Source organism: Chanos chanos, chromosome 3, assembly GCF_902362185.1.
Source record: "Chanos chanos chromosome 3, fChaCha1.1, whole genome shotgun sequence".
Taxonomy (NCBI): Eukaryota; Metazoa; Chordata; class Actinopteri; order Gonorynchiformes; family Chanidae; genus Chanos; species Chanos chanos.
Window position 1 is genome coordinate 11329539 of NC_044497.1, and position 24946 is coordinate 11354484.

Consider the following 24946-nt stretch of genomic DNA (forward strand, 5'->3'; position numbering starts at 1 on the left):
CCTTTATTTGGTGTGTTTAAGAGGTGCAAGGTGTCAAAGTAACAAAAACGCAGAGGTATAATATGTCTGGATGCCGTGCCGTATAAAAATCGGCTCCTTAGATCTTGCTCAGGCCGTTCCCAACGGGGTATCCTCAAACCCCTCTGGGCTTGCGGTTGCACTTCAGGGGGGTTCGGGAGATTATGATTTATCAACATTTACTGGAATGTTAGATGTAGTTAAGACTCTCAAGAGGGTACTTGAGGAAAATAATTTAGGTTGAAGGGGCTCAGGTGACAAAGAAGGTTAGGAATCCCTGATCTAGCTAATAAGAAGTGAATAGCCAAAAACAGTAACCTGAAGCACATATACTCTAAGATATAATAAAAACACAGACAACCTGATACTGGCTCAACAGTAACAACACACCTTATGGCTTCTTTATACATATGTTATTCTTTTTTGATAGGTTGGAGTATTTTCTTATGCCTTCCTTGTTTTCTTGTTATTACTAAATTAAAAGTAGGCTAATATAGATGGTTGAGGTAGTCAAATGCTTGTTACTGGCTTAGAGTTGCCTACTCCCTGCATATATATATATATATATATATATATATATATATATATGCAGACATATTTTATATATATATATATGCAGACATATTATATATATATATATATGCAGACATATTATATATATATACAGTCGGACTACTATTTCAGAACATGTCATACAGTGAGAACAGATTCTGAGTGGTATGTATTATTGTCATCTTTGGTATGTAGTCAGGTTTGACAGGATTTCAACACAACAGGGCTTAATCTCAGTCAACATGATCTTTGATTAAACAGGCCTGCTTTCTATTTAAAAACAGAGCTATAACATTTTGGCATTGATTTTAAAATCTTAATTATGTTATTTTCAACAGTGAAAGCCAAGACAAACATGACATTGCATTCCATTCTCATGCAGGGGAACGATCTGGCCTGCCATGTCAAACTGTCGCTCCCAGACAACTTTTTAAAAAACGTTTTAGTGGGGGAGTTATAATCCTTAACATGACAAGTACGACACTACTGCACAAGTATGGCTTTCATTAGACATATATGTGTGTGCTTTCTTTTTACATAACTCAAATCATATATTGTTCTGTTTGATGTACCAGACTGCAGTAACTTTCTCATTTCCTGGAGGAAATACTTGGAATCATAGATGAAATAGTCTCATGCAAAGAAAGCAGGTATATATCTGTCTGTCTGTTCGTTCTACTGTCTGTCTGTCTGTCTGGATGTATGTATGTTTATCTATCTATCTATCTATCTATCTATCTATCTATCTGTCTGTCTGTCTGTCTGTCTGTCTGTCTATCTATCTATCTATCTATCTATCTATCTATCTATCTATCTATCAACGCAAAGATTTCTTATCTCTGTTTTTCTTTTTTTCCCTTTTACAGCTGATAGTCTCAGACACCTGATTTCATATTTTTTTTCGATTTGAGAGAAAAGCCCGCTCACCTGCTGCCGCCGCTCAAGGGTGGCTGAGGTTCGTGAGAACATCCTTCGGTGGCAGAAGAGTTTGCACATCCACAGTATCAGGGAGACAATGTACCTCCATTACATTTCCACAAATTCCACTTAGTCCTTTCAAAAAAACCTTTTAACGATAAATGGAGTCTTTAACTTTGGAAAAGTTCGACGAAGTACCACGAAAAGAGCAACGGACGTTGCTGGTTAAGTTGTACAGAAAGTAAAAGACGAACAGGTTGAAATGTGATTCCTAGCCCGCGGAGTAGCAACTTTGACACTCCCGTCATTGTGCGGAGTACATGAGGAGCAGACACGCCCTCCTAAATGTTGTTACCATAAAATTAGGCAAAATTATAATATTCTTTGTGAAGAGGAAATGATCAGGACTTGTTTAAGAAAGACGGCTGTGAAAGAAACAGAACGACTTGGGTGGCTGATCTTTAACTGAACCTAATGTTTTCATTAAATTTATTGCGCATAATATACCAAAGATATATGCAAAATAAAATAGAATAAAATGCTAAATACTAAAGACTAAAACTGCTTCATAAATACACTAAAAACTAAAATGTATTTTTCCACAAATGGATTTTTCAGACCTTTTAAATTTGACTGGCCTTTAACTCGACGTGGTTATGTTTTTAATACTACTACTACTAGGACTACCACTACTACTACTACTACTACTGATGATAATGTTTAAAAAACTAAATAATCTCAGAAGTGTATTTGTTTTGTGCCTGCTGCACATTGCCATGGTTACAGTGGTGGTCGGAGAGGGGTAAGATTAGGAGAGAGGCTTTGAGACAGCAGCTGCACCAGTTTTCAGACGCTGGTGACCGGGATGTTCACTCAGACAGTTCCTGGATCAACAGCGCTACGACAGTGGGGGCCAAAAGTGCTAATCTGTCTCTGTTTTTTTTTGTACCTTCTTCAAAAGTCATAATTTTTAGCTCTGTAGTGCACAGTAGCCTTGCTCAGTTCCCTTTTTTGCCTTTCATAAACTAAAGCATTACCTGATTTACCGAACTGTGTTTGAATGGCTTCTGTTATTGTCAGAGAGAAAGTGGGCAACGGAGAAACAGAAACAGATGTAAGGGAACATGCTGTCTGTACCTTGTGAGCTGCTTTTGCTGCCAGTGTCAATTAGGCATACAGACACGGATAGAGTTCGCAGGTGTGCAGACCGGTTAGGGCATCCCCATTATGTATCTTCTCCGTAGCTGCTTTCAGACACACAAAGGCGACCGTGATAATGACCTTAGCTTTTAAGGATGATCTAGTGTGTGAAAGCCCTGGGCTAGAAAGAGAGCAATGCACTCATCTCATAAAACTTTACCTTTCGCCTTACCTGCTTCCATGTTCTTCCATTACTCCTCATGTCCTGTATTTTCTCTTTCTTTCTCTCTCTCTCTCTCTCTCCCTCTCCCCCTCTCTCTCTTTCTCTCTCTCTCTCTCTCTCTCTTTTTCTCCCTCTGCCCTCCCGCCCATCATTTCCTTGTGCTTGAAGAATGTTTCAAGGCATTTTGTGTCAGAATTAAAACACAAAAAACAAACAAACAAACAACAAGAAACAATCATAGATGAGCTTCAGGGAAACTGGAGGTATGAAAAGGTGTCAGTTATCAGTTTTTCACAGAAAAAAAGGGAGAGAAACACCATGAATGATCTGTATGGTTGTGTTTGTAAGAGTAGGAGAATCGTGTGAATGATACAATGTGTCTTTGTCCCACAAGAGAGCAGATGAAAAAAAAAAAAGACATTCTTACATGACATAATAAGGTAGACCCTTAAAAGCAAGACTTATGTAACAATTTCATTTTGTGGTAACACTCATGTAACAAGACACTTTTTTAGTCTTTTTATGTTTATAACACTGATTGTTTTCTGTGGCATACGCAAAGTACTTGTCACTTGAAGTCTGAGAAGCAGGATGCCTGTGCAGAGCATTGCAAACACAGGGACGGATAAAACAATGAAGACAAGCACAGAGGAGGAAAGCCAGAAAACAGTTAAGTGACATGTCAGTGACGGAGATGATGACTGAAACTTGCGTAACCATTGGAACAATGAAGACTGCTCAGAATACTTTAGTGGATTTCACCATGAAGTGAGGGGACAGAGGAGTATACATACACAGAGTGATTAACAGAAAATAGGTGCAGACCAGTGATTAGTAAACCCCGTTACGCTGGATGCTGATAGGCTGGTCGTGAGGGAGGGGTGTGGCGTGCTGGTGTTGCATGAAACATGCAAATTGGGTTACATGGTATCTTTCCATAAAGACTGATGTGCAAATAATCCTGGAAGTAACAACAATAACAACATGTGTGTGTGTGCACATGATGGTTTATATTGGTCACATTTGTTTTTCCATACCATCTTTTTCATGTTCACCAATGGTCGGAAAAATATTCAGTTGTCTAGAGTTTGTGACACTATATTTCATCTTATCACACTCCAAATATAGAAGCTTTCTATTGGGATTTTCACTGAAGTGTGTATTACTACAGTTATTTACCCAATGCGTCCCTCTTTCTCAATTTATTGCTAGATAATTTATCGCTAGAATGTGAACATTTAGCAAAAATCTTTGCAAAAATTCAATACCATATGATCTATAAGCTAGGTCTCTGAAAAGACATTACATTCATATAATACTGAAGTCATGCAGTCCTGTTGTGTGGGTGTCAGCCACTCCTCCCATGGCGTTGGGTATCAGCAGGGGCTTTATGTGCCGCATGGACCTCCACCCTCAATACACAGGGATCTGTGCTTCCAAACACCCACTCTCCCCAGCATTTTACCCATTAGTGCAGATGTCTAAGGGGGTGTTACTGAACCTTCTTGCTCGGCACAGAAGCCCCTGCCACTGATGGTGCTGAAAAGCCATTAGCTTGGCTCAGTGTGGGGGCCAGTGTGCTAGACGCGGCCTCTATACCCGCAATCACTACCGATGGGATGGCCCCCGAGTGACCCATCAGTACTGGAAATTGTCTGCCTGTGGGGTTGGGCGCTGATCACGGCCATCTTATGGATGGCACAACTCGGTGGCAGGCGCGACAAGGCAAAGGGGGATGCCACCTGCTCTGGTTAGTCCCAAGCTGCCTTTTTCAGCACAGCTGTGATGCTCTTGGCAAAGGCAGGAGTCTGGTTCTGTCTTGATCTGGTTTGCACTGACAGTAGTTCAGTCTGAGCAGTACACGTGAACAGGATCAAGTCTGTCATTGGACATGCTGCTTACGATACCACTGGGAGCAGGGTTGAGGTATCATCGTGGCAGGTTGGGGTAACATCCCTATCAGTCACCGGTTTTTGATATAAGGTGTTGGCGTAACTCCTGTCATACTGCCCCAGGCTGAGGCACCTTGGTGCACTGGGAGAATGACTTTGTCACCAGGCTCTATTCTCACCGGGTCCTTAGGTTGCCACTTGTGATACAGTTCATAGAGATAAGGGATAACCCCTGTTCTCTCCCCCAGGGTCTGTTTGCAAGTAAAGATCTTTATGTGTAGCTGTGCGTCTAAAAGCTGACCTTCATGCTGTGATGCTCCCTTAGGTCAAAGTGTAATCTCTCCTCTGAGAAAACACCTTCAAAATATTACAGACAAAGCTGATTCTTCACTCTGTGTTTAGCTTCTGCACATGAAGAAAAGCTTTAGTTTAAGCCTGATAAATCGCTTGAGTCTTGTCTGTTCACTGGGTTGGAGATGAAGACCCCTGCATGAACCAAGTGATCTTAAACATATTGACCACATTCAATTCAATTATAATCAGCTCTATTTATATTGCTCCATTTTGGCTGAAACAGAGGGGAACCAAGCTTCAGATGAAGGAGCCCATCCTCCTTTGGCTAGAGGGGGAAATTAGAGTATTGTTTAGCTATTAACTGAAGGGGGAATGCATAAAAATCTATGAGAAATCTAAAAAGTCTAGAGGGCATGAAATATATCTGAGGTCATAGCAGAGTCACTGTGCAATAGTGATTATATGGAATGAGAGCGCAGAAAATCAGGAGACGATTTTGGAGAAGTCTAGCAGGGATGAGACACATCTTAGGGCAGTGTGGGTTTGTGTTTGTGTGGATCAGCCTCTGTTTGTGGTTGTGCTTGGTCACCATCTGCTGTCTGTGGCATATCATCAGCCACGTCGTCTGTGTGCATTGGGGATCCTGCCAAATACAACGCTAAAATACGCCTGTCACCAGAGAAGAAGAAGCCAACCCAAAACGAGGGCGAGCGTCTGATAACAGGCAACAGATTATAGTAATTATTAGTATGACCCAGAGTAAAAAGAAGGAAAGAAAGAAAGAAAGAAAGAAAACAAGAAAGAAAGAAAGAAAGAAAGAAAGAAAGAAAGAAAGAAAGAGAGAAAAAGTGTTAATAAGACGGCCTGTACAGAAAGACAATCTACAAGAATAACTCAAGTCCTCGTAATTAAAGGTATGATGCAGTCGAAAGAAACGACGTAGGATCAGTAATGAAAGATTAAACACAATAGGAATTTGGAAACTGAGTGGTGCAAAACAAAGCTGTATGCCCACCTGAGCATTTGGAAGGTCACATAGCAGAGTTTTCAAAGCAAAGCATAACAAATGAAACAGACGAGATGTCAGGCTGCAAAAGAAAATTGCAAATGCCATTACTCAGCAGGTCACCCCCGAGGCCGTCTGACTTGGGGTAAGATGCAATTTAAATATTTTCCTTCATCGTTCTCAGGCGATGGTTTGTGAACCTCATGTGGGGAAACTCCAGTCCACCGTACAGGAATGCTACCTCTGGCTGCGTCTGTGGTGGAGGAAGGGGTTAAGGCAGTTATTTGTGTGACAGTTATGTGTACACCATTCTCCATTTCCTGTTACAGACCGATATTGCTAATATAGTGCTGCTTTTGTGTGGTCACGTGTTTTTGTTGCTTAAGTCACGTGACCAAGCATGACTCTAGGGTTATCTGGGAAATTCTTAAAACTTATATATAGCATGTTTACTATGGAGATTTACGAAAGGTCTGGTTCCAAAACATCTGCATAGATCATTTTTGGGTTCCCCAACCCGGAAATGTATAAGCCAACCAAAATAAAAGTAAGCTGTATTTCTACCACTTCTTCAATAAAGATTCTCTTATTCATGCCTTACTCAATGGCTTGATGATAAATTGATTTTAAACATAATCGCTCTGTGCGATGCTGATCTGGGATTAAAAAGGGTGAGACAATTGGGATCAATGAGCCATTTGGTGATACATTACTCATATCACTGGATGAGAAATTGAGTCATACAGACAGTAAGAGGCTACTGAGTGAATGAGGAGAGACTGGCAACAGCGAATTGTTCAGACTGTTCACTTGTACGGGTGACGGAAAAAGAGAGAATGCTAAATTATCCTTCTTAGAATGAAATGAATGCACCTGCTTCAACACTAATAACCATAAAGTAGCTTGTGGAACTGTGTGGAATAAGCTGACATGCTTCAAACCCGGGTGATCTCTCTCTTTTCAGTTGTCGAGGAAAGGAGTCTCAGACTCTATGAGCATTTTCTGTGGTCATAGCCAACACACGCAAAGAGACTGTAGCCAACAAAGAGGACGTGTTTTCTTTTTTTTCACACTTCTTATTTATCTCTTTCTCTGTCTATTCAGACCCCAGTGAGCATTCTCTCTCTCTGTCTTTCTGTTGGTCTCTCTCTCTCTCTCTTCTCAGATCTACTGCCCACTTATCTCTCTAAATTTACGGGCAAGGACTAACTGATTGACACTGTTTACTCATCTTTGTTTATTCAGACATGGTGTTTTGTAGTGATACTTCCAATTACCTCAGGGTACACAGTATAATTTGCATCGGTCCACAGTATCATTTGCATTGGTGCCCAACATCATTTAGCTTTTTTTTTTAAAATATCATTATGTAATGCACTCATTTTTTCTTTTCTCTGATCAGACAGTGGTGACTACTAATGTTACCTGGACACGCCCTTCTAGAAAAATCCCCCTCTTCCCTCTGATCTCACATAACATTTTACATTGCACTGGCACTTGGTCTGTCTGTGATGAGAGATTTTCTTTAGTCCTTATTCTGAATGGGCAGATCTCTCATTGCATGATCTTGTCCCTACACCTAAAAAGGGTGTGTTTGTTGGAGAGATAGCTATCTGTGATGGGGACACACGATAAAATGTTTAGGAAAATATTTTTTCCTTATCCGTGTCATAACACCAAAAAATAATATTAACTTTATCTTTTTACTGTACATACAGAAATCATATTTGCTTCATACCTGCATGCGCACACGCACGCACACACACACACACACGCACACACACACACACACACACACACACACATAATGTAATAGACACTCAGGGACAGAATGTGACTACATGTTTCAGTGTGCCGTTTACATAATGATCCCTTTCGTAATGGTAATGATAGCGTGACGCTGCATGGATCCATCCACTGTGTAACTCCACTTGGTAATATGCGTTCTCTATGTATGGAGGATGTTCCACATGTCACACACTGTGTAGTAGAGTCTACACTCTGCGCTTTGTGTGTGTGTGTGTGTGTGTGCGTGTGTGTGTATGTGTGTGCGTGTGATTGTATTTCATGCTTTTTTATAGCCTGTGTTAAGGCACCGTATCCATTACTTTGGGTTTTGAGCTATCAGGTCATAGAGTTGTCATGATCAAACAATTCTGCGAAATAATTCAACCTCAAGGTGGCAGTGTACAGCAAATTTAGTCTTAAAATAGGGAGTGGGACAGAGAGAGAGAGAGAGAGAGAGACAGAGAGACAGACAGAGTTTTGTGTACTCGTGTGCACTCGCTGATTTAAAACAACACTCATTCATTTTCCACATTACTCACTTTATTCTCCTGAAATTTGTATAAACAGATACAAAACCAACAGTGTTCTTTTTCTTCAGGTGACAAACCAGCCGGTTTAAATGGATGTGTTTGCGAGTACGTTTGTGTGGCTGCGTGTGACAGTGTTTGGACATCTTTGACATCTTTACAAGGTTCGGGATTGCAGAATATTAACTGTGTTTGGTTAAGAAGTGAGGAGACATGTAAGAGACGTAAACCAAAAAGATAATTGCAAAGCCTGAGTGAATTTTCTGTGTATATGTATATACGTGTGTGCGCGTATGTGTGAGTGCGTGCATGCATGTGTGAGTGCGTGCATGCGTGTGTGTGTGTGTGTGTATGTGTGTGTGTGTGTGTGTGCGTGTGTGCGCGTGCGTGTCAACTGATATTAACATCTCTCCGGTACCTCGGGGTAGCAGGACAGATACAGAATTGGTTTGTGTGAAGTGGCGGCGAGCTTCTCGAGTCTCCAGTCACAACACACGTAAAAGAATAAAGTTCATTTATAAAATGAAAACCATTAAGAAACAGCTCTATGAGATTCCTTAAAGGGTGCAAGCATTCAAGTACAAATCTTCCAAGAGAAGGACGGAGTTACATACATTTAGGTTGTTCCTTCGACAATGACACAGCACTGGTCGCGTTCTATCCACAATAAGATGAAGTATAATGTGTACTCTGACCCAGATAGGTGTTGAGATGGCATCCTTGTCCAGACTGGCCCATTCCTAAGTACTGATATGTGCACACAGACAGACAGACAGACAGACAGATAGATAGATAGATAGATAGATAGATAGATAGATAGATAGATAGATAGATAGATAGATAGATAGATAGATAGATAGATAGACAGATTTTGAATGATGACAGCGGTGTCATGGTAGTGACATCCTGCTTGGGTGAATTCTTATACTGGGTAATGGATTGTCCATATTTGGAGCCAATATTTGGAGCCCAGATGCATGTTTATCTGGAACAGAGTCTAAGCAGCCCAGTGAGAAGGGAGCCTCCAGTGGAAGAACGCAGCTGTTGTCCTGAAGCCAAAAGCTCTGGGGAGCCAAGGGGCCCCAAGGGCCCAAACAACATGATACTTTACTACATCTCCATGGTAACGCATACCATCAGCAGTCATCCTAACTGTACAGAAAATGGACCATTTTCTAGAGGCAGTGCCAGAAAAAGACAGCTGCCATATTACGTGTGTGTGTGTGCGTGTGTGTGTGTGTGAGAGAGAGAGAGAAAGAAAGAGAAACACAGAGAACCTCTTGCTCATGTATACTGATGAGAAGCATTGTGGAATAGAATGATTTTCAGTGTTTTTGTGGGACAGCAAAATTGAAAAAGAAGACCATGAAATAAATATTTCACATTTTTAACGGCAGGTACTTAGTGTGGCTTAATTGGCGACTCATGCCCTTGCTATGGTTTGATTAAAAATTTTAGAGAAACAAAATTTTACATGCACAACATAACAAACCTGTGACCAGCAGTAAGTGGGTTACCATGGAAGCACTGCACTGCGCCCTGACCTAACACACACTCTCTCTCTCTCTCGCTCTCTCTCTCTCTCGCTCTCTCTCACGCTCTTTCTCTCTCTCTCTGGCTCGCTAACACTTTCACTTACAAAGCTCCTTACAGTTTCTGAGACAGCATGGGTGGGTGGCAGAGTGGTGCAGAGAAGACACAAATCCTCGTCACCTGTCTATCCGATGATGTATGTTCTATTCCTGTCCTGCTTTAGCGTGAGTATTGAGGCGGATATACCAGTTACAATGACATTTCCACATTCAAACTCAGACTAAGACTGACAGCATTCTATGGCCGTTAAATGACGAAGAGGACCAAGCTGTCTACATTAACCGTGAATGTTCCTTGACCACCCTCGTTTCTAAGCGGTTAGGGTGTTGAAATGGAGCCTGTATAACCGTACTGTCACAGTAACGTTGCTGTTGAGATTAAGTATATAGGTCTAAGCCACATAAAGGCAAGAGCTTGTTAGAGCTCTCGCTCACTTGTCTACAACTGCCTACCAGAGGACTGACTCTGTAATTATCTGCAGCTGCCAAATAATTGTGGGCATGGACAAGCAACTTCCTCTGTCACGCAATGAGCGATGGAGCTTCTGCTGCAGCATAGCCAACACAAGGCCTTGAACCATGGCAACCAGACCTAGCTTTAACGGCTAAGAGCTACCTGGTGCTTTCACCGCAACAACAAAGCCTAGCTTCAACAGTTGGGCTTGCACTTTGCCTTTGTTTTTGTTGTTGTTTTTGTTTTTTGTTTTGTTTTTTGCCATGAAAGTAGGACCAGATTGTACGGCACATCTTTCTCAGAACTTTTACAGTGACAACCAGGTCTACCTCTCAGAACAGAGCCCACAACCGGCCAACCTGCAGTGGGTCTGCGCAGGGATTTTCCTGCTTGCACCCTGGATATCTTGGTCGGAATCAACATCATCTGCCAAAGTGGCGGTTATTGTTTACCATTTGTTCAGACTGTGGTAATCTGGTCGACCACACGAGTGCTGTCCACCATCTCCACACACTCAATCTCTTCCCGGTGCTCTGCAGCATGCTTCCTCTCTCTCCTCTTTCTCTTTGAGGGTGGGAGAAAGGTGAGGAGAACAGGTAGAATTGCCAGACAGTGGAAGGCAGTGATTAGTGCAGTCAGGAAGAGACACCTGAATAGTGTGCGGGTCAGGTTAGAGGGTACGGCGGCCAGGGGCAACAGAGCGGCGCCGTAGCACAGGTAGCTCTGCAGGGCAGGTACACCGTGACGCTCCAATGCCAGCTTTACCCAACGTGTGCGTGTGGACTCCCGGCCCAGGGCAAAAGCCGATACCAGTGGGGCGCTGGAGTCCACCGCATAGTTCACGCCATAGATAAGACACAATACAGAGACACAGTCAAGTTCAACCTGCCACAGAGTCATGAAACCGACCACCCCAAACTCCACCGAAGCCACCGTCACCGTCAACCAGGCATTCACCAGTGGATCTGCTGCGAGGAAGGTGGAGAAGAAGAGCATGAAGAGCGCAGCAATGCAAGAGTTCTTGAGAGGAGCTCCAACCGAGGAAGCGTAACGGTCCATGTACACAAAAGATGGGTTGAAGATGATAAACTTCACCCTGGAGGTCAGTGACAATTTCCGCAATGTGTCCAACAAGATGGACATCTCCTCCCGCTTATTCTCTGTGGTTTTGGCCACTAGGAACATACGTGAAGCCACCACATCGAATTCGCCATCGGCACGCTTGGCGAAGATGATATCGTCAGAGAAGTGTAAATAACGAGGTTGGCGTAAGAAGCCAGAACGCAGGCGTTCAGTGAAATTGCTGCGCGACAGATTGGTGCTAATGTTCAGCCCATGCAGATAGTTCAGGTAACTCTCGAACCAAGAGATACGTTCAAAACCCTTGGTATACTCCAAAAGATCCTCCTGCACGCTTGCATTCCAGTATTCAATGGATTCGTAGATGTAGAAACCAATGACCGGGCTGTAGCTGCTGAAGTAACGTTGCTGAGCCCGCGTGTAAGCGATGGTGCTGGTCTCCGTAGCCACCACATTGCTGAGGTCGGAGCCCTCGCTCACCTGCAGGTACCCCATAAGGGCAAAGGAGATGTAGACCAGATAGAAGAGCACCACGAAGGGTTTGACGTAGGTGTTGGTGATCCAATCGCAGTAGTAGCGCTTCATAAAGGCCACCAGCAGGTGGCTCTCGTAGGCGTGCAGGTCACCAGGATCCGAGGCCTCCTCATTGTACTGCGTATACATAAGGAAACGGTACCATGCTGGCTTCTGCTGTAGCAGTTCTGGTTTGGGTACACGGCGACAGAAAAGACTATGCCGATAGTTGTTCTCCAGGTAGCCAGCGAATACCAGGTTAGAGCCGTAGAAGGTGAGGATGTAGAGGTAGTTGAAGAGCACAGAGAGACAGGCATTCCTGCAGAACAGGCGTACTGCTTCTATGTTGGTGAAAGGGCTGGCGCCGATGCCAAAGGTGACCAGGTGCAGGGCAGTGCTGGCTGTGAAGGGTAACATACAGTCAGAAAACACGGCAGCCACACGCTCCTTCACATGCTGGTCTTCCCGTGTCCGTCGCCATGACGACAGCATTTCAAACGTGCCAAACAAACCATGACCTGGAGGAAAGTGAGAGAGAAAGAACAAGAGAGAGAGTGTGAAAGAGAGAAAAAACAGTTTTTCCCCCTGTGACATAAATCCATGAATGAAAACAGTAGGGTGAAATACTTGAAACATATTGAGAATTGATTTTGGTAGGTCTTGCTTTTTGACCTGAAGTGATGGGAACAGCTGCTTGGAAAAGGAGGGAAAATAAATATGTGAGTAAACAGTGGATAACACAGGATCTTAGCAGCGGCACACAAATAACCCATTAGCCATAGGGACATGTGCTGGTTCATACTCTTTCTCTTCCTTTCTTCCTCTCTCTGTCTTACCATGTCTTGTGTTTGCATTTGTGTGCATGTGCCTGTGTGTGCATGTGTGTGTGTGCGCGCGCATATACACAGATGGATGAATATATGCCAGATAACGCGATACACGCAACAGAAGGGTTATACATCTTTTTTTTTTTTTCTAATCTAATTTTACCTCAATTCATTTAAGAACCCAAACTGTATCTTGTATGTACTGCAGTAATACAATGACTACCCTGGAAACAGTAACATCATCCCTCGGATGATTATAAAATCCATTTGAGAAAAAAGCCTCAAAGAACCTCAACGGCTTAAGATGCCAAGCGAAACAGATGAGAACTCTTCTTATCGAACTCTGCTCAGTCCACTGATTATTATTTACATATCTCATGCCTGCATCACTCCTCCCTCATCCTTCAAGAGTCCTGCTGAATGATCTCTTCAGGCACATGCAGCCCAACCGCTCGTCATGTAAAATTGATCTGATGAATGGAGGTAAATCCAGCAAGACTGTGGATTGGCTAAGAGCCTCTCTCTTTTGGCCCCGAGACACACGGCAGTGGCTGAGGATGGTGGCTTAAGTGGGTCAGTCTACTTTTAGTGTTTGTGTAAAATAAAGCTATATTCAAGCAACACGTCTCACAGGAGCAACACGGAGAGGAAAACTTTTACCGCGTGTCTCGTTTATATTTAATTATTAATGTATCGTTTTCTGTTTGAGCTATACACTGTGTACATAAGTTTGCTCATTCACTTGTAAAGCTTTCTCTCTTTCTTGCTCTCTCTGTCTCTCTTTCTCTTGCTTTCCCTTTTCTCTCTCTCTTTCCTTCTTTTTCACTCTCTCTTTTCTCACTCTCTCTCAGTCTCTCTCAGGTTGTGTGCGCAGGGGGAGCAGATGGCTCTTGCCTCCAGGGTTGCCACGGCATCAGTGACTCATCGGCTATGACGGAGGATCCCCTAGCCCCATGCTCCCACCCCCGTGACCACTCCAGTCTCAACTGACGTAGGAACCACACTCAGCACATAGAGGAGATGATCCTTGGGACCAGACTGACTTGACCTTAGGACTCTGCTCAGCGCAGAGGAACAGTGATTGGACTCAAGTGCACAGATAGATGACCTAGATTAGGTTACATGCTTGGCTCTGAGACAAATGGATCAATGCTAAGAGGAAGAATGGGACAAACTGAATTATCACTGTCAGAGAGGGAGAAAAAAACACAGAGAGAAGAGTGATGGACAAGAGCAATTGGCCAAGAGTAGTTGTGACCAATGTTATCTGTTAGATCCAACCAAGGAGAGAATGAGAGGTGGAGAGAGAGAGAGAGAGAGAGAGAGAGAGAGAGAGAGAGAGATGTACTAGACTCTATGGAATCACTCCATCCTGCATTTCTGTTTTCAACACCACAGACATGCACACACACACAGACACACACGGTTGAACACACAGACACACATCCACATCCGTGTACGCATGCACACACACACACACACACACAAACACACACACACACACACAGACACACACACACACACACACCCTTATGATGCCCTCTCTTGCTCTCTGTCATATATGTGACTCACACATATCCTACACACACAATACACACATGTCCCATACATTTCCATGATGCTTGTATGTTTCAACAGGGTGTCATGCTGGTGTCAAATTACTACTTACTTCAATTTACTATAAAAGACATATCTAAACTGTCTTCAGGAATTGTTAACATGGCTCTTAATGACACAGAAAATAAATGTCTCTTGTTTCTGCCATAGCACTTAGACCACCCTACTCTGTCCCCAAAGATACAAAGAAAATGTATGGCTACATTTTCCTGCAGCTAAATGTGTTATTAATCCTAGCAATTATGGCCTAGAGTATCTGTTCTGTCAATCAATATATCACCATTTGTGTCCAATCACAAGGACCCATTTGCAGGCTAATGTCTCTGCAATGGAATTAACACAAACCAAGAGGCTGGTGGCACTGTGAGATAAGGCCTATCGTGCTGGCAGATGTCTGTAATGCTATAATTATCGTGTCACACATTTCAGTTCTAAAGAGCTGTGGCTGACTAACTTTACCCAGGAGGAGCATCTCGATTCTACGGAGCAGAGAACTGACGGTGTCACATGTTGTGGTGTTTCTAACCCTCCACTCTGAAAAACCCCGTCAGATTGTTTGCAGCGAATACACTCTTTTCTGGGAGAGACCTCATGAGAGAACGGAGTTTTGTTTTTCATGGAGGACAGATTATGTTCCAAGGATTTTCCTAGTACATGAAAACACACACCAGTCATGAGTGCGCCCCCCCCCCCACACGTGCACACACACACACACACACACACACACACCAGGTTTTATTGCCATAGAGTGGTAATTGTAATGATAAGTGTGTATATTGAAGTGGCTACAGAACCAATCTGAGTGGACATACTTCACTGGAGTGCACTCTGTCCTCCTATCTCTGTTTTTCCTACGCCCCCTCTCTCACTGCTCTCTCACTGCTCTCTCTCTTTTCTGTCTTTCACAGCTCTAGATCCTCCATAACCTCTCTACTCCTTCCCTCCCATAACTCTGCAGCGTATTATTTTCATCCAGTCTTCCAGTCAACAGATCCCCTCCCACACTTGGCACTAATTATCATGTGCACGTAAAAATGTGGAACAAAAGAAAGAAAGAAAGAAAGAAAGACAGAAAGAAAGAGAGAAAGAAGGAAAGAAAGAGGAAAGAGGGGAACGTGTCAGCGTGTTGATTGTTTGTCTGAGTGTGATTAGACACAGAAAATCTGTCAATGTGTGAATTTGTTTGTAAGCGTGAGTGGGAGGATTAATGCAAAATGGCCCTGTAATACAAAGCGAAGACAGAACAGTGAAAAATGCCTCTAAGAAAAAAAAAAAAACTACTGTTTTTTCAACTCTTCTTTTGATCCCTGTTTTTTTTTTTTTTTTGTATTCTTATGAATAAGCTGTTTTTCTAAAGCACTGCCAGAAGCAGCCATACAGCCAGTCTATAAGTCTCCTAAATCTGAGCAACACTCAGTGTTGATGCATGCAAAACTTTTGACAAAAAATACATCAAAAACCCCTCTGTACAAAAGCGCCGCGGAAGAAACAAGGGGCAAAAAGAACGAGAGAAAGATGAAAAGAACGACGGCGCTGAACGTCTGAACGCCGCCGCTCCGGTTCGTGCGCGTAACACAAACGAGCCGATAAATGAACCCCTTTAAATGACTAAATACGTAAACGAGATAATGCACCGATCACATCAAGACCTGAATTAAGCAAAGATGCGTTAATGAGCGAAAGGAGGGGGGAAAAAACGGGCAGCTCCTTACCCAGCATGACGAAAGGAATGCCTAGGTAGGTGGAGTTGTACTTGCTCCCAGTGAGGTTGAAGATGCCGGCGGAAGTGAGGGTAGCAAGACTGACAGTGACCAAGGCTAGAAGGCCCAACCACGGCTTGGTGCGCACACAGTCCCTCATGGAACAGCAAAGCACTGCCAGAGAGAGACAGACGGCCAGACTGAAGAGCAGAGGCCTCCCTGATACGCGACTTGTTCTCTGGAAGTCTCTTTGCAGCGAAGAGGAGGTGAAAGGGTATAGGCTGAGCTCCGGATGAGCCTCCTCAAAACGTTCCAGCTCCCGGCAGAACTGGAGCTCCCAACGAGCTGCCACCATCTCGTTTAGCGGACTGACCGCCTGCAGGTAGTAGGTGAGCTGGAGGGCGCGGGCAGACCGTACACCGTCGCGTCCCCCGCCCACTGCCTGGACTCCGCCCAACTGGTGCCCGATGTAGGCCTCGCGTCCGTCCCGCAAGCGCGTGATGGGGTAGCGCAGGGGCGGGACGGTGCGGTTGGAAGCCCGTGCGGAGCGGATTTCCTCTAGAGCCCGCAAGATGTCATCAACAATGCAGCTCTTGTTGTCATCGAGGAGACAGAGATGGGCGAAGGTGTAATTGAAGCCTAACATGGGCACTTGGATCTGAGTGATGGTATTGTGAAGCTGCAGTAGAGAGAGAGAGAGAGAGAGAGAGAGAGAGGAGTAATACTCTAACTACTGAAGTATGACAGGTAAACTTATTAGTCTTGAAACATAAGAGTGTCATATTGCACCAAACATACAGTAGATGAAAAGTACAGTGGTCTATCCTTGATATAACCTCATTTAAGAGAGTGTTCTACTGAAATGAGATACATACATATTAGCAACAATACAAGTCTGTATTTAGGAGCATCTTATTCATGTATAACAATCATTTATCATTTATTTCAAAGAGTATTTTGACTTGAAGGTTTAATGAATATAAAATTTGAGTTATTGATTCTAGAGTGATATCAAATTCTAAAAGCATTCAGTTGCAACTACTGAGAAACCTGAAAGGTGTTGGTTGCTAAGCAACAGGAAAACATGCAACTGTTTACAAGGAGTGAGCTGACAGTTTTTACTTCCTGTTTAAATTCAATCTTTAAATATATATATATATATATATAGTAAATGATGGATCACACTAACCTAAAATATCATTCTCGGCAATTACAGAATGTTTCAGAGCTAATGGAGCTGATGACAATATCCAAACCTAACTCAGAATTAATTGTTGAGCTGATTGCACCTTGGAATCACGTTAGTCTTGCTACCAAATAAGAAATGTGAACATGGGAATAAAAGAGATGGAGAAACAGAGAAACTTCTTAGGTCAGCCTCCCCACCTCTTTAGTGGCGGAGCAATTAGGAGAGTCAATTTCAGATCACTGGAGGACACCACAGTGAGTCATTCTCACCATAGTGCAAGGGCTCTTTCAAGAGCAAGCAAAATGTCAGACTCACATCAATCAGGCAGCTAATTGCTTCGGCTCAGTAATTAAGACCCGGTTGGAGACTTCAACACGACATGACCACACATGACCACAGTTAGAGCCACTGACCTAGATGAATGCCCTAAGTGAGCTGGCTGCTCTTTACACAGGGCTGGTCGGAAGGTGGCTTAGTGCCATTCAAATAACATTCAACTTAACAGTGTCAATTCAAGTTTATCGGCCATTAACTATTCCTTTGTACTGAAGAACCAAAGCTTCAAACCTTGCATATCACAAACATAGCCTCTTGTTCCTCCAGCTCTTTTCTTGTCTCTCTGTTTTTCTCTTTCATTCTCTCTCTCTCTCTCTCTCTCTCTCTCTCTCTCTCTTTCACGCCCTCGCTCTCTCTCTATCACATTACAGAAGGACATTCACTAGTGTTAACCTCCATTTATGCAGAGAATTAATGCAGTGGCACAAGGTTACTGTAAGACCAGGCAAGTGTGTTTTGATGCAGTAAGAATGTAAACAAGGCCTCAGTGCCAGAGAAGTGGAGTATTCTGATGCAGTGTGAATATAAATGAGGCACCAGAGTAAAACTGGACCCAGTAGGCAGCCTCTCTGTCCTTGTCGGGTTATAAAGAGTTTATAGTGTGTGATTAGATGTAATTGTTGGGCAGATATCGTACTATATTCTATGTAAAAAATAAATAAATAAATAACAAAGTGGTGTGTTACAGGATTAAGGCCATATAATGGAAGTCATATTATTTTTTAGACAAAATCTGATGTGGCTGGGAACAATGATTTAGAAAGACGTCTATTGAAATGTAAGAGACCTGCTTTGTTTAGATTCAGATTTACAGTTGGTATGCGGAACACAGGTCAAACTCATAATTCATCTTAAATCCAAAATATCCATGGTATCTGGGGAAATGTGTTCAGAGAGGAGAGAGGAGTAGTGTGAGAGGAAGGAAGTAGGCCAAAGACTGCTGCTCTGATTGGCACACACACACACACACACACACACACACACACACACACAAAGAGTCGTTTATTGTTTCCTCCATGCCCAACCCCAGCTGAAAAAAATACTGCAAAGCAAATTGAGACAACTTGTAACTGAAGTTGCTAAAATATGAAAGGCAGTTGATTCCTTGACAGAGGAATCTTTCTTGCTCTGACTTGAGCTGTCTCTAAGCTGTAGAATTTTTGTATACACCACACCCCACTGTTATGAGTTTATATCTCCTGCGTATCCTCCTGCCTGTGAGCGACGTGGGGATTACATGTTATTGCAGCTGAGTTTTTAAAATGACTATGCAGTAATACCCTATTGCAATTATCGAAGTGTTCCTGCCTGTCGATCAAATTTTTATTAATGACCAGGGGAACCTTTAGCTTTAATTGAGGAACAATATTTAGACTGTGATTAATTTACATGCCTCAAGGATTATGTAATATCCTGGTTGCTGTCTAGGTTGCAATATGAATTAACTCTGAGTATATTAATCAATAAGGTGGGTGGGAGCCATTTACAATCAGTGCGTGCCCCTCTTAGTTTCAGGGGAGATAAGAACAAACAAACAAACAAACAAAGCTTCCCCGTGGTCCCAGGGGTCATGAACATGACTGTATCACAGAGTACTTTGTTCAACAGACTAAGGTATAAAAGTTTAAGCTAAGATTATTAGGAGATGAATGACAAAATATATTTCTTCTTTGTTATCTCGAGCTTCTTACCTTCAAGACTAGGTCAATATGACGAGGATCCAGAACGCTCCCTCTGCGAGAGGTAATGATAACACGGCCGTATCTGCCTGGAGTCTGAAGGTCCGAATACAAGGTGTGCTTCGATCTGTTTACGGGAAACAGACTGTCTACCAAATTACCCTCTATCTTCGCTAAACTGTGTTTAGGGGCCAACAGGTACTCCACGTTTTCCTCTATGCGGTACCTACTGAAGCTTGCCCCGAGCAAAATAGAGATAAGCATGGGCGCAGACGCGAAGAATACCGGATGGTTTGCAACAAAGTGGCCCAGCTTGTGAAAAGATGTCTTGAGCCCTTCGTGCAGTACTTGTCGCAACATCCTAGAATGCAGCCACAGCACGAGGGCGAGGAACAATCTGCGAGAAGCAATCCTCTCCCAACGCCCGGTCACCAGCATTAGGGTTCTGGAGCATCGATGTTGAACACATGCAGGGCCGCTGAATTCAACGCTGAAAGCAATTCAGATTAGTCCGAGCATCTCCCAGTCATGTAGATTTTTTTGTTTGTTTGTTTGTTTGTTTTAACCTTGCATCTACGCCAAACAAACAAACAAAATACACTCAGTAATTCTTTTGCATCTTCTTGTCAACTGCATTCTATTTGTGTCTTAGAGTTGTTTGCTTTAGCTTTTCGTTGATTTTAAGGGTGAGTTTAAGTCGTTTAGACTAACATCAACCATCGTGATTATTTGCTTTTGTTTGAGACATCTGTATAGATGACAAAGAATTGAAAACACCGTCGCTATCTGTAGTCCTGTCTCTGAGTTAAGTTGCCTTAAATTGACAGAGGAATTTACTTAGTACACTCCAGCATAGTAACCTGACTTGGTTTTATACGCTGAATTAAAATATTTTAATAAACGATACTATCGCCAATGCATTATCTGAAACACTCATTGCCAGAAACATCCTGTTCTTCTTTCTTGTATTAATCGTTAGTCAGTGATCTGTCATCGCGACAGTACTTAGGCTAATGCCCCGGACAGGAAATGTAAAAAAAAAAAAAAACATCTTGAAAACATACATCAGCCGGCTTGAAAAGAGGGATCACGTTTTTATCTGTAAAGTAATGCAGTCCGTGTCGGCTTCATTTCAACAGTGGACTGGTCCTATGCCGTGTCTCTCTGTCTCATAGAATATAGTTCAAATGCATAAATAGAGTTTTGTGTATTTCATTGGTTCTGTGGACTATGTATTATTTTCCCATGGCAAATCTCATCTGAAATCCAGTATCGCAATCGTTCTGAAATGGTAATTTAACGTTTCCACAGGAGAGGCATTCATATCTTCTCACAGTCTGCATCAGTGAAAGTACGCCGTTTCATGCAGGCGCTAGTCCACCACTTGTAGGTGTATTGGATGCCGGTATCCTACCTCATAGTGGTGGTTTGGTATGCGACGATTGTAAACCTGCAAGTCTTATCCCAATCGCCCTTGATCCACGACGAGCAAAGGCAACATCTTTTGCAAAAACTGGAACCTTTGTTCACAAATGAAGACGATGCGGCACTTAATTACGCACGAGTTGAATCAGAACTTCCCATTCTTCGGAAAGCAGCTGGTGAATACTGCACACGCCCCTCGCTCCGTGTTGCTCAATGAGGATAATCTCTCTCTCTCTCTCTCTCTCTCTCTTTCCCACTATCTTCTTTTGTGCTTTTATCTGAGTCATGTCTTTCCTCTCCCTCTGGCTTCCTTTCTGAGAACATTGTACAAACACACCAGCACCATACCGAGCTCAGTCTAAAACAGCAGCTGAAGCAGTTCACATAGAGCTTTGATTCAGTCTCTCACTCACTCATTCTCTGTTTCCCTACAGATAGAGTCCGAGGTTAGAAGACGTCTTGTCACAATTGGCCAATTGACGTGTATAGCTCAACAGACCACAAAGATAAAAAGGAAGCGATTCTACCCGGTAGACAAACACAATATTATCAGCCATTGTCAAGATTCAACTGATGATCTTTAAATTCAGCTCCCTGGAATATTATTTACATGTCGATATCTCCAACAATCTGTAACACAAAATAATTTATAATCACGCCTAGGCACCATCACACAAATGTGAAAATAATTTCAATAACGCAAGACACGAGGTGTGTCACACTGTATTATATGATATGAAGCAACTCAACAGTGCTATGGTTTTGTCTGACAAATAGAATTAACCTGGAAAACACAAGTCATTGGGGGCTTATGATGGCGATGGAACCGCGCAACTTCTCGCTAATTAACACGTTCTCAGTACTAGGCTTGCGTGAAGAGGATAGAAGGCGATTAAATCCCAACAGGTGTAAAATGCCAGTTATTCAAGAAGAAAAGCTATCACTATAAGGTACGCGCTGGGTTTCCCAAATGTCACAAATAGTAATATAGATATATGTCAAAACCCCATAGCTGTCGATGAGATTTTCAATTTATGAGTTTGGGAAAAGCAGGCTTTTAAGACTTAACCAATTTTTTTCAGTCTTCGCGGCATCCACAGTAATTTCAGCACCACGGACAGAGCATAGTTAGAACGCCACTGCGACAAGGAGCTATGTGGAGGCAGATGAAATTTTGGACAATGAACATATTCGTCTCAGAGAAGACAAGCATTTCACTTTTCACATGGTAAATCAATCTTCACGTAGTGCAAACGCACATGAATTACACGAACATTTATAATGTAATTTCAGTTAAGTTCGTCTCGTCAGATTCGATCTTAGATAGTTTTTGATGACCCGAAAAGAACGTTTATTATTCACACTTTCACTTTCTTGCATTCTAAGAATCAAATCATGGCATCTTCGATAGCCGGCACATCATTCTCCAAGAGCAGTCGGTCGCTTAGCTTCTCTCGGTGACTGCGTGACGTAAATAGATTTCTGTTCGGTCTGTGGCTGTTCATGGGGGGGTTCCCGCGCTCTGCGTCATACCGTTTGGTGAAGTTTGTTTAACCTTTGGTTGTGCTAGTAACATATGGTCGACAGGTGGATGTCGACCATATGTCCCCTGACTTTCTCTTTTTTGTCTATTATTATTATTATTATTTTTTATAAATATATTATTGTTATTATTATTATTGGTAATAGAAGTATATTGAGTGGTAAGTGAGTGGTTGTAAGTAATTACTGTAATTTCTTATATTGGTAGTATGTCCGTATAAACGTTTAGAAACTATTATGACTCATTTGTTTTATATTTCTTGCTTTTAGTGGTCAGGGATGGACAGATACTGTTTCCATATGCATGCTAAAAGGCTCTGGTCAGATGACACGTCTCAGAAAGACAGGTCATTTAATCCCTCAGAGGCTAATACTGCTGGTACAGTTCAGGAGCATCAGAGGTGGATTTAACCATGCATGTCTAATGAAAAACTGAGCTTAAGAAAAAGTGAGTTTCAGCCTCCCCTCTCTCACCCCCTGTCTCTCTCTCTTTCTACAAAGAGTCGGACTTCGGTGTGTAACCCAGTTGGTTATGATAGGCATTCTGTACATGTTGATGCTGTGATGTAATCAGACTGCTGGAGTCTGGCTAAAATGAGAAGAAAAGCTCACATTCTCACCCTTGACCCTTATGATGTTGCTCTTGAAGAAATAGTTCACAGTGATCAGTGCTGCTTTGTGTGTTTATCGCCATGGTTACCCATAGCTGATGCCTACTATAACCCCAGGGTTTGCCGTTTCGCTCTAGGAACTGACAAAGTGTGGTTCCCATGGTTACAAGTTTCAGGCGCCATGGTGACTTTACAGTTTTGCAGATAAAGAGCACTGTTCTTTTGTTTGTGAGTCAGTGGGTCCCTGTAACATGTGTGGGTATATGTCTGTATTTGTCAGTGTTTAAATGTGTGCATGCATCTGTGAATGTGTAAGAGGAAAGAGAGAGAATGGTGAGGGAGAGAGAAACAGAGAGAGAGAGAGAGAGAGAGAGAGAGAGAGAGAGAGAGCGAGCGAGAGAGAGAGATTTTATGTTCACATTTGCCATACATTCTTAATAGAAACAAGCTCCATAATGGAACTGAGACTGTTCTACTCATACTCTTCCATTCAAAAGTGACGGAACCACCGAAGGCATGAAATTCGGTTAGAATCAGCCATGAGCAGCTTAGAATGTGAACCTACTTCAACAAAAGATTCTGTTTTTCACATGTGGTCAACAAAATCTCAGGAGAGCAAGAGGGAAATTCAGTTTATACAGAGAGTAAATGAACTCTTATGCGTGATAGCAAAATATCATAATTTGCGTTGAGACTGAAACAAAGCTCTCTGTGATCTGCTACAGCTGCTTTGCTTTAGATTGAGTTCACTGTGGTGCAGGTTTGTTTGAACAATATTTATAGAAAGGAAGGCAGAAGGAGAGGCAAGAAATGACTTGGATGGGAGCACAGAAGAAGACAGAGAGAGAAAGAGAGAGAGAGGGAGAGAGGGAGAGAGAGAGAGAAAGAGAGAGAGAGAGAGAAGCAGAGAGACAGGGAAAGAGCTGGAGGGACAAGCGGCTGTGTTTGTGATATGCATGTCAATGAATCTTTTGCCTCCCCACCATGCCTCTGCCCCTGACCCCTCCCCTCGCTCAGGGATCAGACAAGGGCATGATGACTCCAGGAGCCCGACTCTTCCCCTCTCTCTCTCTCTCTCTCTCTCTCTCTCTCTCTCTCTCTCTCTCTCTCTCTCTTTCTAGCTCCAGGATGTGTCTTTGTGTCTTAGGACGTGTCTGCATCATGTCTTTTTATTTCCTGCCCTCTCCTAATAGCAATGTGTGTGTGTGTGTGTGTGTGTGTGTGTGTGTGCATGTTTGGTCTCTAATCCTCTTGTGTTCTGCCTCTCCCATTGTCCTTTCATGTCGTTTTGTTTGTTGTTTCGTAAGGACTTTTCTCATTCTTTCCTCATTCATCTCAGTCTTTTGTTACTGCTGTTTTCTCTCCTAAATATCAACCTCTTTATGTGCCAAGGTATCACTCAGCTTCTACTCAGGAAAAATAGAGAGAGGAAGATATAGCCAAGAGGAAAAGAAGGAAAGGATGTTTGTTTTCTGACGCAGGCTTCTTTGCGTGTGTGTGTGTGTGTGTGTGTGTGTGTGTGTGTGTAATTACGCATGTAGAAATTAGCATCAAGGGAGTAAAATGGAAGTATAGAAGTAAAGGCAAAAACTGAAGGAGGAAGAAAAAAGAAAGAAGAAAAAAAATGAGACAGTAGAAAAGAAAAAAAAGCAAGAAGAAAAAGAGTATAGAGAAAAAATTATGTTTCACATGGTCTATTGCTCCCTGCTGACTCAAAGTGGGCAGACAGACTGCAGGATCATCTGTATATATTACTGTTTTATGGACCACATGCTCTCAGGAGAATCTGTCACATCCTTTATGCACTGAGAACACACACATACGCACACACATACACACGCACGCGCACGCACACGCACGCACACGCACGCACACGCACGCACGCACGCACGCACACACACACACACACATGCACACACACACACACGTTTGTTTATACACACACGTTTCTAAGTGGGGAATCCCTTTGACCCCCAATTTCCTCTAACTAAAGAATACTAACCTATCCCTAACCTTCACCCTA

The 24946-nt window shown here is 42.8% G+C and overlaps 1 protein-coding gene across 1 annotated transcript; it reads right to left on the reverse strand.

The window, feature by feature from the left end:
• Positions 1-10863: 10863 nt before the first annotated feature.
• On the reverse strand, positions 10864-19705 carry ptchd1 (patched domain containing 1). The gene is made up of 3 exons (XM_030770014.1): positions 19358-19705; positions 16154-16820; positions 10864-12515 (listed from the first exon to the last, which is right to left on the reverse strand). The coding sequence occupies exons 1-3, from the start codon at positions 19703-19705 to the stop codon at positions 10864-10866; spliced, it is 2667 nt and encodes an 888-aa protein (XP_030625874.1).
• Positions 19706-24946: the final 5241 nt, after the last annotated feature.